At 40.7% G+C, this 12,571-nt stretch overlaps 1 protein-coding gene across 3 annotated transcripts in view; it reads right to left on the bottom strand.

Moving 5' to 3' along the window:
* Window positions 1-6,794: 6,794 nt before the first annotated feature.
* The window catches only part of LOC106584901 (kremen protein 1), a 125,263-nt gene continuing 119,486 nt past the window's right edge, over window positions 6,795-12,571 (bottom strand). For all 3 annotated transcript variants that reach the window (XM_014170565.2, XM_014170566.2, XM_014170564.2), the window contains exons 9-10: window positions 12,263-12,347; window positions 6,795-12,052 (exon numbers count right to left, since the gene is read on the bottom strand). In XM_014170565.2, the coding sequence (XP_014026040.1) occupies window positions 11,893-12,052; window positions 12,263-12,347 (245 nt within the window). In that variant the 3' untranslated portion in view covers window positions 6,795-11,892. The remainder of the gene's footprint in view (window positions 12,053-12,262; window positions 12,348-12,571) is intronic.

The raw sequence follows: 12,571 nt of genomic DNA, 5'->3' as shown, positions 1-12,571 counted from the left end.
GGCCAGTACATGGCCAAGATGTTGAAACGTTCATAGATAATAATAATCACAGTGGTTGTAGAGGGTGCAACAGGTCAGCACCTCAGGAGTAAATGTCAGTTGGTCAGGGTTCCATAGCCGCAGGCAGAACAGTTGAAACTGGAGCAGAAGCACGACCAGATGGACTGAGGACAGCAAGGAGTCATCAGGCCAGGTAGTCCTGAGGCATGGTGTTAGGGCTCAGGTCCTCAGAACGAAGAGAAAGAGAAAAAGAGAAAGAGAGAGAGAGAGCTAGAGAGAGAGAGAGAGAGAATTAGAGGGAGCATACTTAAATTCACACAGGACACCGAATAAGACAGGAGAAATACTCCAGATATAACAGACTGACCCTAGCCCCCCAACACATAAACTATTGCAGCATAATTACTGGAGGCTGAGACAGGAGGGGTCGGGAGACACTGTGGCCCCGTCCAACTATAGCCCCGGTCAGGGCCAACCAGGCAGGATATAACCCCACCCAATTTGTCAAAGCACAGCCCCCATACCACTAGAGGAATATCTTCAACCACCAACTTACCACTCTGAGACAAGGCTGAGTATAGCACACGAAGATCTCCCCCACGGTTCGAACCCGAGGGGGGGCACCAACGCGGACAGGAAGATCACGTCAGAGACTCAACCCACTCAAGTGACGCACCCCTCCTAGGGACGCATGGAAGTGCAACAGTAATAGGGTTAGAGGCAGAGCATCCCAGTGGAGAGAGGGGAACCGGCCAGGCAGAGACAGCAAGGGTGGTTTGTCGCTCCAGTGCCTTTCCGTTCACCTTCACACCCCTGGGCCAGACTATACTCAATTATTGGACCTACTGAAGAGATGAGTCTTCAATAAAGACTTCAAGATCGAGACCGAGTCTGCGTCTCTCACATGGATAGGCAGACCATTCTATAAAAATGGAGCTCTATAGGAGAAAGCCCTGCTTCCAGCTGTTTGCTTAGAAATTCTAGGGACAAAAAGGAGGCCTGCGTCTTGTGACCGTAGCGTACGCATAGCCATACGTATGTATGGCAGGACCAAATCGGAAAGATAGCAAGCCCATGGACCAAGCCCATGTAATGCTTTGTAGGTTAGCAGTAAAATATTGAAATCAGACCTAGCCTTAACAGGAAGCCAGTGTAGAGAGGCTAGCACTGGAGTAATATGATCCATTTTTTGGGTTCTAGTCAAGATTCTAGTAGCCGTGTTTAGCAATAACTTAAGTTTATTTAGTGCTTTATCCGGGTAGCCGGAAAGTGGAGCATTGCAGTAGTCTAATCTAGAAGTTGCAAAAGCATGGATTCATTTTTCTGCGTCATTTTTGGAGAGAAAGTTTTCGATTTTTGCAATGTTACATAGATGGAAAAAAGCTGTCCTTGAAACAGAGTTGATATGTTCGTCAAAAGAGAGATCAGGGTCCAGAGTAACGCCAAGGTCCTTTAGAGTTTTATTTGGGACGACTGTGCAATCATCAAGATTAATTGTCAGATCCAACAGGAGATCTCTTTGTTTTTTGGGACATAGAACTAGCATCTCTGTTTTGTCCGAGTTTAAAAGTAAAACATTTGCCACCATCCACTTCCTTATGCCTGAAACACAGGCTTCTAGGGAGGGCCCATTTGGCGGCTTCACCATGTTTCATTGAAGTGGACAGCTATGTATCGTCCGCATAGCAGTGAAAGTTAGCATTATGTTTCCAAATGACATCACCAAGAGGTAAAATATATAGTGAAAACAATAGTGGTCCTAAAACGGAACCTTGAGGAACACTGAAATTTACAGTTGATTTGTCAGAGGACAAACCATTCACAGAGACAAACTGATATCTTTCTGACAGATAAGATCTAAACCAGGCCAGAACCTGTCCGTGTATACTAATTTGGGTTTCCAATCTCTCCAAAAGAATGTGGTGATCGATGGTATCAAAAACAGCACTAAGGTCTAGGAGCACGAGGACAGATGCAGAGCCTTGGTCTGACGCCATTAAAAGGTAATTACCACCTTCACGAGTGCAGTCTCAGTGCTATGATGCGGTCTAAAACCAGACTGAAGCGTTTCGTATACATTGTTTGTCTTCAGGAAGGCAGTGAGTTGCTGCGCAACAGCTTTTTCAAACATTTTTGAGAAGAATGGGAGATTTGATATAGGCCAATATTTTTTAAATATTTTATGGGTCAAGGTTTGGCTTTTTCAAGAGAGGCTTTATTACTGCCACTTTTAGTGAGTTTGGTACACATCCGGTGGATAGGGAGCCGTTTATTATGTTCAACATAGGAGGGACAAACACAGGAAGCAGCTCTTTCAGTAGTTTAGTTGGAATAGGGTCCAGTATGCAGCTTGAAGGTTCAGAGGCCATGATTATTTTCATCAATGTGTCAGAGATATAGTATTAAAAAACTTGAGTATCTCCTTTGATGCTAGGTCCTGGCAGTGTTGTGCAGACTCAGGACAACTGAGCATTGGAGAAATTCCCAGAGTCCGCAATTGGCTTTCTAATGATCATGATCTTTTCGTCAAAGAAGTTCATGAATTTATCACTGCTGAAGTGAAAGCCATCCTCTCTTGGGAATGCTGGTTTTTAGTTAGGTTTGCGACAGTATAAAAAATAAATTTATTCTCCTCAATTAAGTTGGAAAAATAGGATGATCGAGCAGCAGTGAGGGCTCTTTGGTACTGCACGGTACTGTCTTTCCAAGCTAATCGGAAGACTTCCATCTGGAAGGGCATCTGGGAATCTTTGAGTTGTCCGAGAATTTATAGCACGGCTTTTGATGATCCTTGGTTGGGGTCTGAGCAGATTATTTGTTGCGATTGCAAACGTAACAAAATGGTGGTCCAATAGTCCAGGATTTTGAGGAAAAACATTAAGATCCACAATATTTATTCCACGGGACAAAACTAGGTCCAGAATATGACTGTGGCAGTGACTAGGTCTGGAGACATGTTGGACAAAACCCACTGAGTCGATGATGGCTCTGAAAGCCTTTTGGAGTGGGTTTGTGAACTTTTCCATGTGAATATTAAAGTCACCAAAAATGTGAATATTATCTGCCATGACTACTAGGTCTGATAGGAATTCAGGGAACTCAGTGAGGAACGCTGTATATGGCCCAGGAGGACTGTAAACAGTAGCTATAAAAGGTAATTGAGTAGGTTGCATAGATTTCATGACTAGAAGCTCAAAAGACGAAAACCCAGTATTTCTTTTTTTAAATGATTTTTGTTAATTGAAATTTGGGACCGTAAATGTTAGCAACACCTCCGCCTTTGCGGGATGCGCTGGGGATATGGTCTCTAGTGTAACCAGGGGGTGAGGCCTCATTTAACACAATAAATTCATCAGGCTTAAGCCATGTTTCAGTCAGGCCAATCACATCAAGATTATGATCCGTGATTAGTTCATTGACTATAACTGCTTTGGAAGTGAGGGATTTAACATTAAGTAGCCCTATTTTGAGATATCACAATCTCTTTCAATAATGACAGGAATGGAGGAGGTCTTTATTTACCCAGCACTCTCTCCACCAGTTTGGATATCTCAAATGTATTCTTCAAAATTGGGAATCCGATCAGCTGCTCCTCCTTAACAAACTATACTCCTACAAGATACATTCTCAGCACTGTACACTACTTTGCCACATTTTCCATTCTTTTGGACAATATTCCAATCAGCGTCCGCTTCAGCCATCTTTCATGCCGACATGGTGAATCTCATGCCGCTTTAAAAGCAACTGGGAACTCGTAAATGTCCGACTTCATTGCGTTCAAGACAACTGGGAACTCAAATGTGTTTTGAATGGTCATCCGACCCAAGTTGGAAACTGGCATATTTTTTAAAAGTAGCACATGACAACTGGGAACTCTGAAAAAATGAGGTCAAACTATGACTGGTGATCTTCAGGTCGGAAATGCGGAGCTCTAGAAAGTTGCCAGAGTTTCCGAGTTGGATGACCGTTCAAAATGTTTTTGATTAGTTCAAGGTGTATACTTGTGGGACATGGATAAAAAGAGGTACTTCATGTGTACGACTTATCTAAACTGATGGTGACTATAATGTTTATCCACTGTGCTAGTACTTTTACTTCAGTACTACTACAGTATAATAGTATACTTTTCTCTATGTGTATAAACAACAATTCCCTTTTCCATCTCTACTGTTAGATATTATTCTATTTTCTCACCTCAAAATCAATCAAAGTTGATTTGTCACATGCACAGGATACAACAGGTGTAAACAGTACAGTGAAATGCTTACTTGCAAGCTTGATTCTCATTTGAGTTAAATACGTCAAATTTGATCTCCCTCATTTTGATGCAATTTCAGCACGATTATATATACAGTAGGTTAGTGTTCAACACCAATGTTTGTTTTATGTTTTATGTTTGATAATTGCTCAATTTTCACGAAACTGAAAATAAACAGACCTGTAAACACACTCGCTTGCACGCACGCACGCACGCACACACACACACACACACTAGCCTATTTATCCTACTCCAGTTTCTGACTTCTTCTACCTCTTTATCTTTTAGTGCAGAAAGTGGCAGTTTTCCTGCCTGTTCATTGATTGGGACCAAACCTTTTCTCTTTTCTATGGTAACCAGACACCCTTTGTCTCTATTGTTGTGTTAATTAGAGGCTAGGTCTCATGTTCAGAGGGAGAAGCTGGCACCAGTCTGTTCTCATGGCCTCTGCTACAGGGAAGGTGATAGAAGGAACAGGGGACAGGGCCATGGTCTGCATGGCCATCTCATAGGGACCCAGTGGATGGTGGAAACACACTGGCTCTGTGGAGAGAAGGGAGAAAAAGTCCTCTTATGTCTCTGTGTCACATATACAGCGAGAGAGAGGGGTAAGTTAGAGTCACAGGACTAGTGTTACAGCCTAACAATAGCTAGGCAGCACCAGTGGACCAGGGGAGTGAAAAGAGCAGTCAGGGTCGATGCAAGGCGAGGTGTCATGTAGTCTGTGTGTGCGTGTGGTTTCAAAAGACTATGTTTCTCTGTCTGTCTCTATCTCCTTCCCTTCTTCACAGAGCAAGTCTCTCTCATTATCTCTGTCTTCATGAGAGGTCAGTGGCACAGAGCCCCATGCTATTCTGAGTTATTAGTAAGTGTGTCTTGCTGTCTTCATTCTTCCATTCTTCTAAGCCTACAGTTGTAAACTGGTATGGAGCAGAAATGCATGCCACCAGTAGAGGGGGCAAGATGACAGTATTTCAAATAAATAAACATTCAGGTCAACTCTTCACCACAGGATTTTTTTTACATGTTAGCAGACACTTATCCAGCAATTAGGGTTAAATGCCTTGCTCAAGGGCACATCGGCAGATTTTTCACCTTGTTGGCTCAGGGATTCGAGCCCGCAACCTTTCAGTTACTGGCACAACGTTCTAACTGCTAGGCTACCTGTCGCATGGGTGAGGGTCCACAATGTTAACATATCCTGACTCATGGTCATGTTGAACATCATATTTTCCTTAAAAAAATGTAATGATCTGCCTCACTTCAAGTTAATTATCTGTTCTAAATGTGTGTCCTGTCGGATTCAAACTAGATATGCAGTGACAGCGTGTCTTGCTTGAAAATATAATTTTTTCTGTGTGCAATTCTATTTGACAAATTACAAGTCCTGTTGAGTTAAGTTAACTAGAGCCTCTTTCCCTCTTCACTAGTCCAGTTGAAGAAAAAAATACACATACCTACACATGTTTTAGATTATAATATATCCGTTCATGTTTTTACTTTTTATGCGGTTCCAGTTGAATCTCTGACCTCATACTCTTCCAAATCTGCAGGTTGCATGACTGACAATGGGTCAAACATACCTGGGTTCACATAGGATTTAAAATATTTAAAATACTTTGAGCGTTTGCCCTAGCCTGCCTGGTGTGCCAGGTGTGCCGCATTTGCTTGGTTTTCACTTTTGGGACTTCTCTATTGTTGCAATGCAATAGGCTAGCTCAGTCAAGTTTAGCTAAATCATTTGAAATGATTTAGAGTAGTATTTGAGGTCTGCTCCGAATACCCACCACTCTGTCTCTATGCATCTACAGAGAGATAGCAAGAGAGAGTCTGGCAGTCATTACAGACATACGATAAGGATTCTGCTGCTTTGGAGAAAAACAGGGCTTGAATTACCCTCCGTGCAGTCTTTTCAAGCACTGACTGAAGTGGCCCAAAAGGACTACTACGTATGCTTAGTGGAGGCACTGTGGATGGTTAGTTCAAGTTGTATAGTTGTGGGACATGGATAAAAATAGGTACTTCATATGTACGACTTCTCAAAAAAACAATGTGACTATAATGTTTATCCACTGTACTAGTACTTTTACTTCAGTGCTACTACGGTATAATATGTGTAGAAACAACAATTCCCTTTTCCATCTCTACTGTTAGATATTATTCTATTTTCTCACCTCAAAATCAATCAAAGTGGATTTGTCACATGCACAGCATACAACAGGTGTAAACAGTACAGTGAAATGCTTACTTGCAAGCTTTTCCTCAACAATATCAAAGGTAAAAATGTAAACTAAAAGAAGAGCAGGGAATCAATTACTGGGTCACTTCAAATGAAAAAAACAAACCCACACAAGAAATAGAAACACACCAGTATTGAATGCTATTAGGTCAGTACCAGTACTATATCAATGTGCAGGGATACTGGTGGTTCACATATATGTGAATATCCATGTAATGTATTCTGAAAATGTGTAGGGTAGGTCTTGTGTGCTGGTATGACAGACCGAAGTCAACTAATCACGGCTGGACACAGGAATAAGAAACATGCATACAGAATTTATTTAGCAACCAGGACACATTCATTTAAATAAAACTACAAAGATACTTAACTTATACAAAACATAGATTATATCCCATTCACATACAAAATAATAATAATTTACTGTATAAATTACAATTTCAGTAATTTATTTACAATTTTCATGAAAACAATCTTTTGTATTCCCCCAAAACCCATTGGTCTCCATATCACACAGAGCTGCTCATCTTGTTATCATGACAAGAGTACCGAGTAACATTTTGAATGAATCGCAGATAGAGAAAAGAGAAGACAGTTTCTATTATTATAAGGAGGTACCATGGAATTGTCTGGTTGACATGGGAGAAAATGGAGTTGGTATTATTATTCACCAGGCTATCCAAACACCACACACACACACACACACACACACACACACACACACACACACACACACACACACAGAGAGAGAGAGCTCCAATACACTTGTTGTTCTTTTGGCTCTCTACTCCAGCCCTTTGGATTTGAAATGATACAATGACTATGAAGTTAAAGTGCAGACTGTCAGCTTTAATTTGAGAGTATTTTCATCCATATCAGGTGATCAAATATTACACCCCCCCCCAATACCAACCTTCCCTGTTATTGTAATGGTGAGAGGTTATGTCTTGGGGTTATGATATTTATGTATCTGTAACTTTCTCACTTATTATTATTCACAATTCAGTCAGGATTATCTGTAATCATGGTAGCATCCACATTTATGTAGAAGTCTTTAGAAGCATATTCTATTGTTATTTACAATAAAAGTGACTCCAAAATGACACAATACATTATTTACCATGAAATTCTATTGGGCACAAAATAATCTGAAACACAACCAAAACAAACAGCAAATGCATCCAACAAAGTTGTAGAGTCACAAGCTTGATGTAGTCATTGCATGCTATGAATATGGGACCAAATACTTAACTTTAATGCACATAAGTGAATTTGTCCCAATACTTTTTGTCCCTTAAAACAGGGGGACTATGTAAAAAAAAGTGCTGTAATTTCTAAATGATTCATGAAAATACCCTCAAATTAAAGATGACAGTCTGCACTTTAACCTCATTTCAAATCCAAAGTGCTGGAGTACAGCGCCAAAACAACAAACAATGTGTCACTGTCCCAAAGGTTTTGGAGCTCACTCTATGTCTTACTATACTTGTGAGGACTTTTTGGAGACCAACAATTGATTCCCATACAAAATCCTATTTTCCCTAATCCCTAACCTTAACCCATAACCCTAAACCTAATTCCTAACCCAAACCCGTAATTCTAACCCTAACCCTAAACCAAAAATAGCCTTTTTACAAGTGAGGACTTCTCTGAATGTTTGGTTTACTATTCTTGTGAGGACTTCTGGTACTCACAAAAATAGTAAAACACACACACACACACACACACACACACACACACACACACACACACACACAGTCTCCCTTTCTCTAAGCACAAACTGCACTGAACATAACTTGTACTGCGATAATTAACATGAGTAACAGATGAGCAGACAGCCAAAATACAACATTAGGTCACCCAGCAGACAAACATCAGAGTAGAGAGGACGAAAAGTTTGAGGCCCTTCCATTAAGTCCCACCTATGATAAATCCTAAACCTTATTCCAATGTGACTCTGTTCAAAAGTAGTGCACTATATATATAGTTGGGAATAGGGTGCCATTTGGGACGCAGCCACTTTGATGTTTTAAGTAGAAATTGCACACCAATATTGAATTTTAAAAGCCTGTTATATTAAATGAAGTGCCCTTTAATGTAGACCACATGGACAATTCAATAAATCCGATTTTTGTTGAAATGAATGAAAAAAATCGGCGCTTGAAAAAAAATCTTCACTTTTACATGTCCCTTGTCATGTTGTTTTGACTTGTAGGAAGATTTGAACCCACTTAACCACAAAATGTCATTATGTTTTCACCATCATTGTAAAGCCCTAATTATGTTCTTGCTTTGACAGAGTTATTTCTGAAGATTATTATTTATTTAATGTGATTAGTGATTAATATATGTCTACCCCTCATTTTAAGGTCAACCCTGTTACGTGAACTGAAATCTTGTTTTAATTTAGTGAAACTATTCCTATTTAAATAATTTTTTCAAAAGAAACATTCAACATGTAATAGTCAAATCATAGTGTAAAGGCAGGTGAGCTGGGTCAACTCTTTTTGGCCTGTTGCACACAACAAGCTTCCATTCCCCCTGTCACAGGCCATCAAAAGCATGGCTGATTTAAGATGAAAACTTCAACCCTGTTACAGTCAATGAAGTATATAAACTCTGGATTGCTGCTGCTATGTATTGGAAAAATGAAAGGCTTTGAAGCCACCAGTCGGCCATATTGGCACTCCTCAGAAAGGCAGTCCTCCATGGAAATGAATGGAATTCTACAGTATTTCATTTAAATGTTTCAAAGATACAATTTCATGTATTTAAGTATTTGTGTTGTTGTAGTGAGGACAGTAACATTAGTGCTTTCTAAAAAATGATACTTTAAGCAAAATGTTTTTATTTATTTATTCATTTAGAATTTTTATGTTTAGCAAACATAATTTTATGTAAAAGTATGCATTAAGGTGTCTGTAATAGAATAAATGTGACAAAAACAAATGTAGACGTTAATAAATGCATTTCCATAGCTTCCAAAATATATTTTTTTTTACAAAAGTGGGGAGTGCCAAAATAGAGGTGCGGTGGCTTCAAAACAGCGCCCCCTTGTCGTCATCTAGAGTATATACAACTCTGTTACTTTAATGGCACTTTATTGGCACTTACAATAGTAAAAAAAAAACCCCTTGGGGTGGGAAAACATGATGTTTTATGTAGTTGAACATGTGCTGTTTATGACAGGATGTTAAAATGAGGTTAAAGCATTTTTTGACCAAGTTACACTACCTAAAATGTAATCTATCCATACAATTTTGCATATCAACTTGAACCCTTTTGTTGCAAGTGCTCTCAATGTCAAGTTTGCACTTTGCAAATCTCCTATCATCAGTTTCAAACGGTTTTGGTTTCGAGAGCAAATAAGAGCCAAACTGGATTTAAGTACTATTTATCTGTCACCATACAAGTAGCGGCAAATTTAAGTGCATTGACGTTTGGACCAGATTAATCAGCTTTCACTGTGTTTGAGATTGTTGGGAAAAACAAAGTCATGGAAATAGAATTCTAACATTATTATACATATACAGTATAATGTAATATATATTAACATATATTTCATCTATGGTTCAACCTCTCTTTATGGAATTCCAACCTGCTATATTCAAGGGGCACATTAATGCATTGTTAACTTTCACGTGTCCTCAATGCTCACAGAAACACGCCGGACTGCAACAGTCTGCTTGCCTTGCACAGTGGACTATCACGAGTGCTTTCATTCATTCATTCCATATTATTTGTGCTTTAGCTGCAAGTTGAGAGAGGATGTTTGGGTCTAGTGAGCCCTATGAATGTGGGAATGAATCTGCTGCTGAAGACAGGAGGGAAAAAAGTGCTCCAACCTCCGAGCTAAGTGGCAGTTGATGAGTAAGTACAAAAACGACTTTGAAGGATTTTGCCATTGCTTTGCCGAGACACAAAATGAAAGAGCAGGACATATGTCATCATCATCATTCCCCACATTGAATTACGCAATATACAACACAATTTACCCCCTCCTTGTAATCAAATGGCAACATAACGATAACAATATGTTCAGTAATGTCCAAGAAGACTACGCATAAGAGCACATAGAAAGAAAAAGATACAAAAAATGAAGCAAACCTTTTTTCCAAGTCTCGCCCACGCTACAGTAATTCCCATCGACAGTCTGTCATAGGGTGGGGATCACAAGCAATAGACTGAAAGACAGTGAGAAGAGGGGGGAGGAGGGGAGAGGGAAAGAAGCCAAGCAGGCTTGTTTAAGATCCTTAAGGCACTTAAACATAGTTAAACCAGAAAGATAAGAACCGCAGCTGAGCGGATGAGAGAGAACCTCTGAGCATTTCAAACACTCTTTTGAATGGCAGTTGTTTAATGAAACCACATCCCTCATCCACCAGCAGCCATGGTAGAGACTCTTGATACAGTTTCCTCCAGATAGCAGTGTCGGTGGTGGAACTGCTTTAGAACGTTCAAATCCACAAGTGGCTCCTGGCATTATACCTAAAGCGGACGTTACCATTGGCTGCACGGAGTCTCATTCAGAGAAATCCCATGCAGCCCTCTTAACAAGTTCGAACACTGGAATGTGAGTTGTAATCTATACCTCGATTACGCTTTCGTCGTCTAATGATTTTTAATTTGAGTGTCATTATTTCTAGATAGCCTACACTTTCTCATTCTGAACTTCTAACGCGAGCTGCGGGTGTGGCTTTGTGACAATGATCAAGAGCACCTGCTAACCGATTTGACTGCTCCGACACAGTTACACCTCTGACACCGCCAAAACATCAGATATCGCTGTTTAACGCTTGATCTGATTGAATCTAGGCCTTACTCTGACCCCTTGTGATCCAACCCCTTGTTCTGTGAGACACCTATGACAGTCACTGATAGGGAATATGCATGGCTCCCTCAGTTGTTCGCAGGTTAGCGAATTTGGAGAGATTGTCAGACATTTTGTGCCCCACCGGCACACAGTTACAATGGAAGGCCTGCATTCTGGAGGAGTCCTATGGAAACTGCTTGCTTTGGCCCCAGCCAACCCTTGTCTCTAGAGGAGGACTCCAATGCTCTCAGACATCCATGGACGATGGAAGTGGAACCCATAGAAGATGAGTTCCCTACAGTAAAACATCCACCTCACACTGTATAGCTGCCCTCCTCTCCTGCCTTGTACACAGCAGACACAGACAGCCCTGTCTGGATCCCTTTTAGGGATTTGGCTCTTGGGCCTTTTGGTAGTAGTCACTCAGTGAGTCAGTGAATCAGTCATTAGTGATTATGTTAGCTTTGTAGCTCAGTACCCCATAGAGTCTCATTGGTAGAGGGGCTAGCTCTGTGGCTAGCTCTGGTACAGTAGGCCCTGGTACATGATGGTGATGATGTTAGTAGACCAGACTGCAGTTCGCTAGTTGCCCACCAGAGGGCTGAGGTCTCCGTGGTGGTTCTTTAGCTTTTTCTTGAAGAGGGAGATAGTGGAGGGCCGGTAGAAGATGATCCAGGGCTCGGACGCAGCACTCTGTCCACTGCAGCTCTCTGAACCACTGCTGGTCGGGATGTTGGGAGATCTGGAAAGAGACGAGGGATGAGGGGGGTGAGAAGAGAGAGAAATAGATATGGCAAGAGAGAATAGTAACATTAGGTTACATGGGGCTCTCACAGAATTAAAAATACATTAGATGCAATAAACTACACTTCGGTTACACTTTTGAGGTATTAGTACAATAAAACTTTATTGTCCTTAATTTACATCAAACAACGTAAAATGTAATACTTACTTTACTGTAATATGCAGGAGTAGTTTAGCCACCATGGCTATGACCGTCAGAGTCAGGAGAGCAGCTAGGGCGTAGATGGTCCACACTGTCAACACAGAAACACAATTGAAATCAGACAGTTTAGATGAAAACATACCAGTTAAGAAGCACCCTATGCACTTGAGTAGACTCTCAGAGAGGCATGGAGAAACCTGACCAGAAAGAGATAAAAGAGATCTATAAACTAAAAACAGTCTGGCACATCTACACCATATTTGTACAGTACTGAGTGCACCAAACATTAAGAACACCTTCCTAATATTGAGTTGC

The sequence above is a fragment of the Salmo salar genome, chromosome ssa24 (assembly GCF_905237065.1).
Source record: "Salmo salar chromosome ssa24, Ssal_v3.1, whole genome shotgun sequence".
Lineage (NCBI taxonomy): Eukaryota > Metazoa > Chordata > Actinopteri > Salmoniformes > Salmonidae > Salmo > Salmo salar.
The sequence above is the reverse complement of the archived record's forward strand: the minus strand, read 5'-3'. Positions and strand labels throughout refer to the sequence as shown.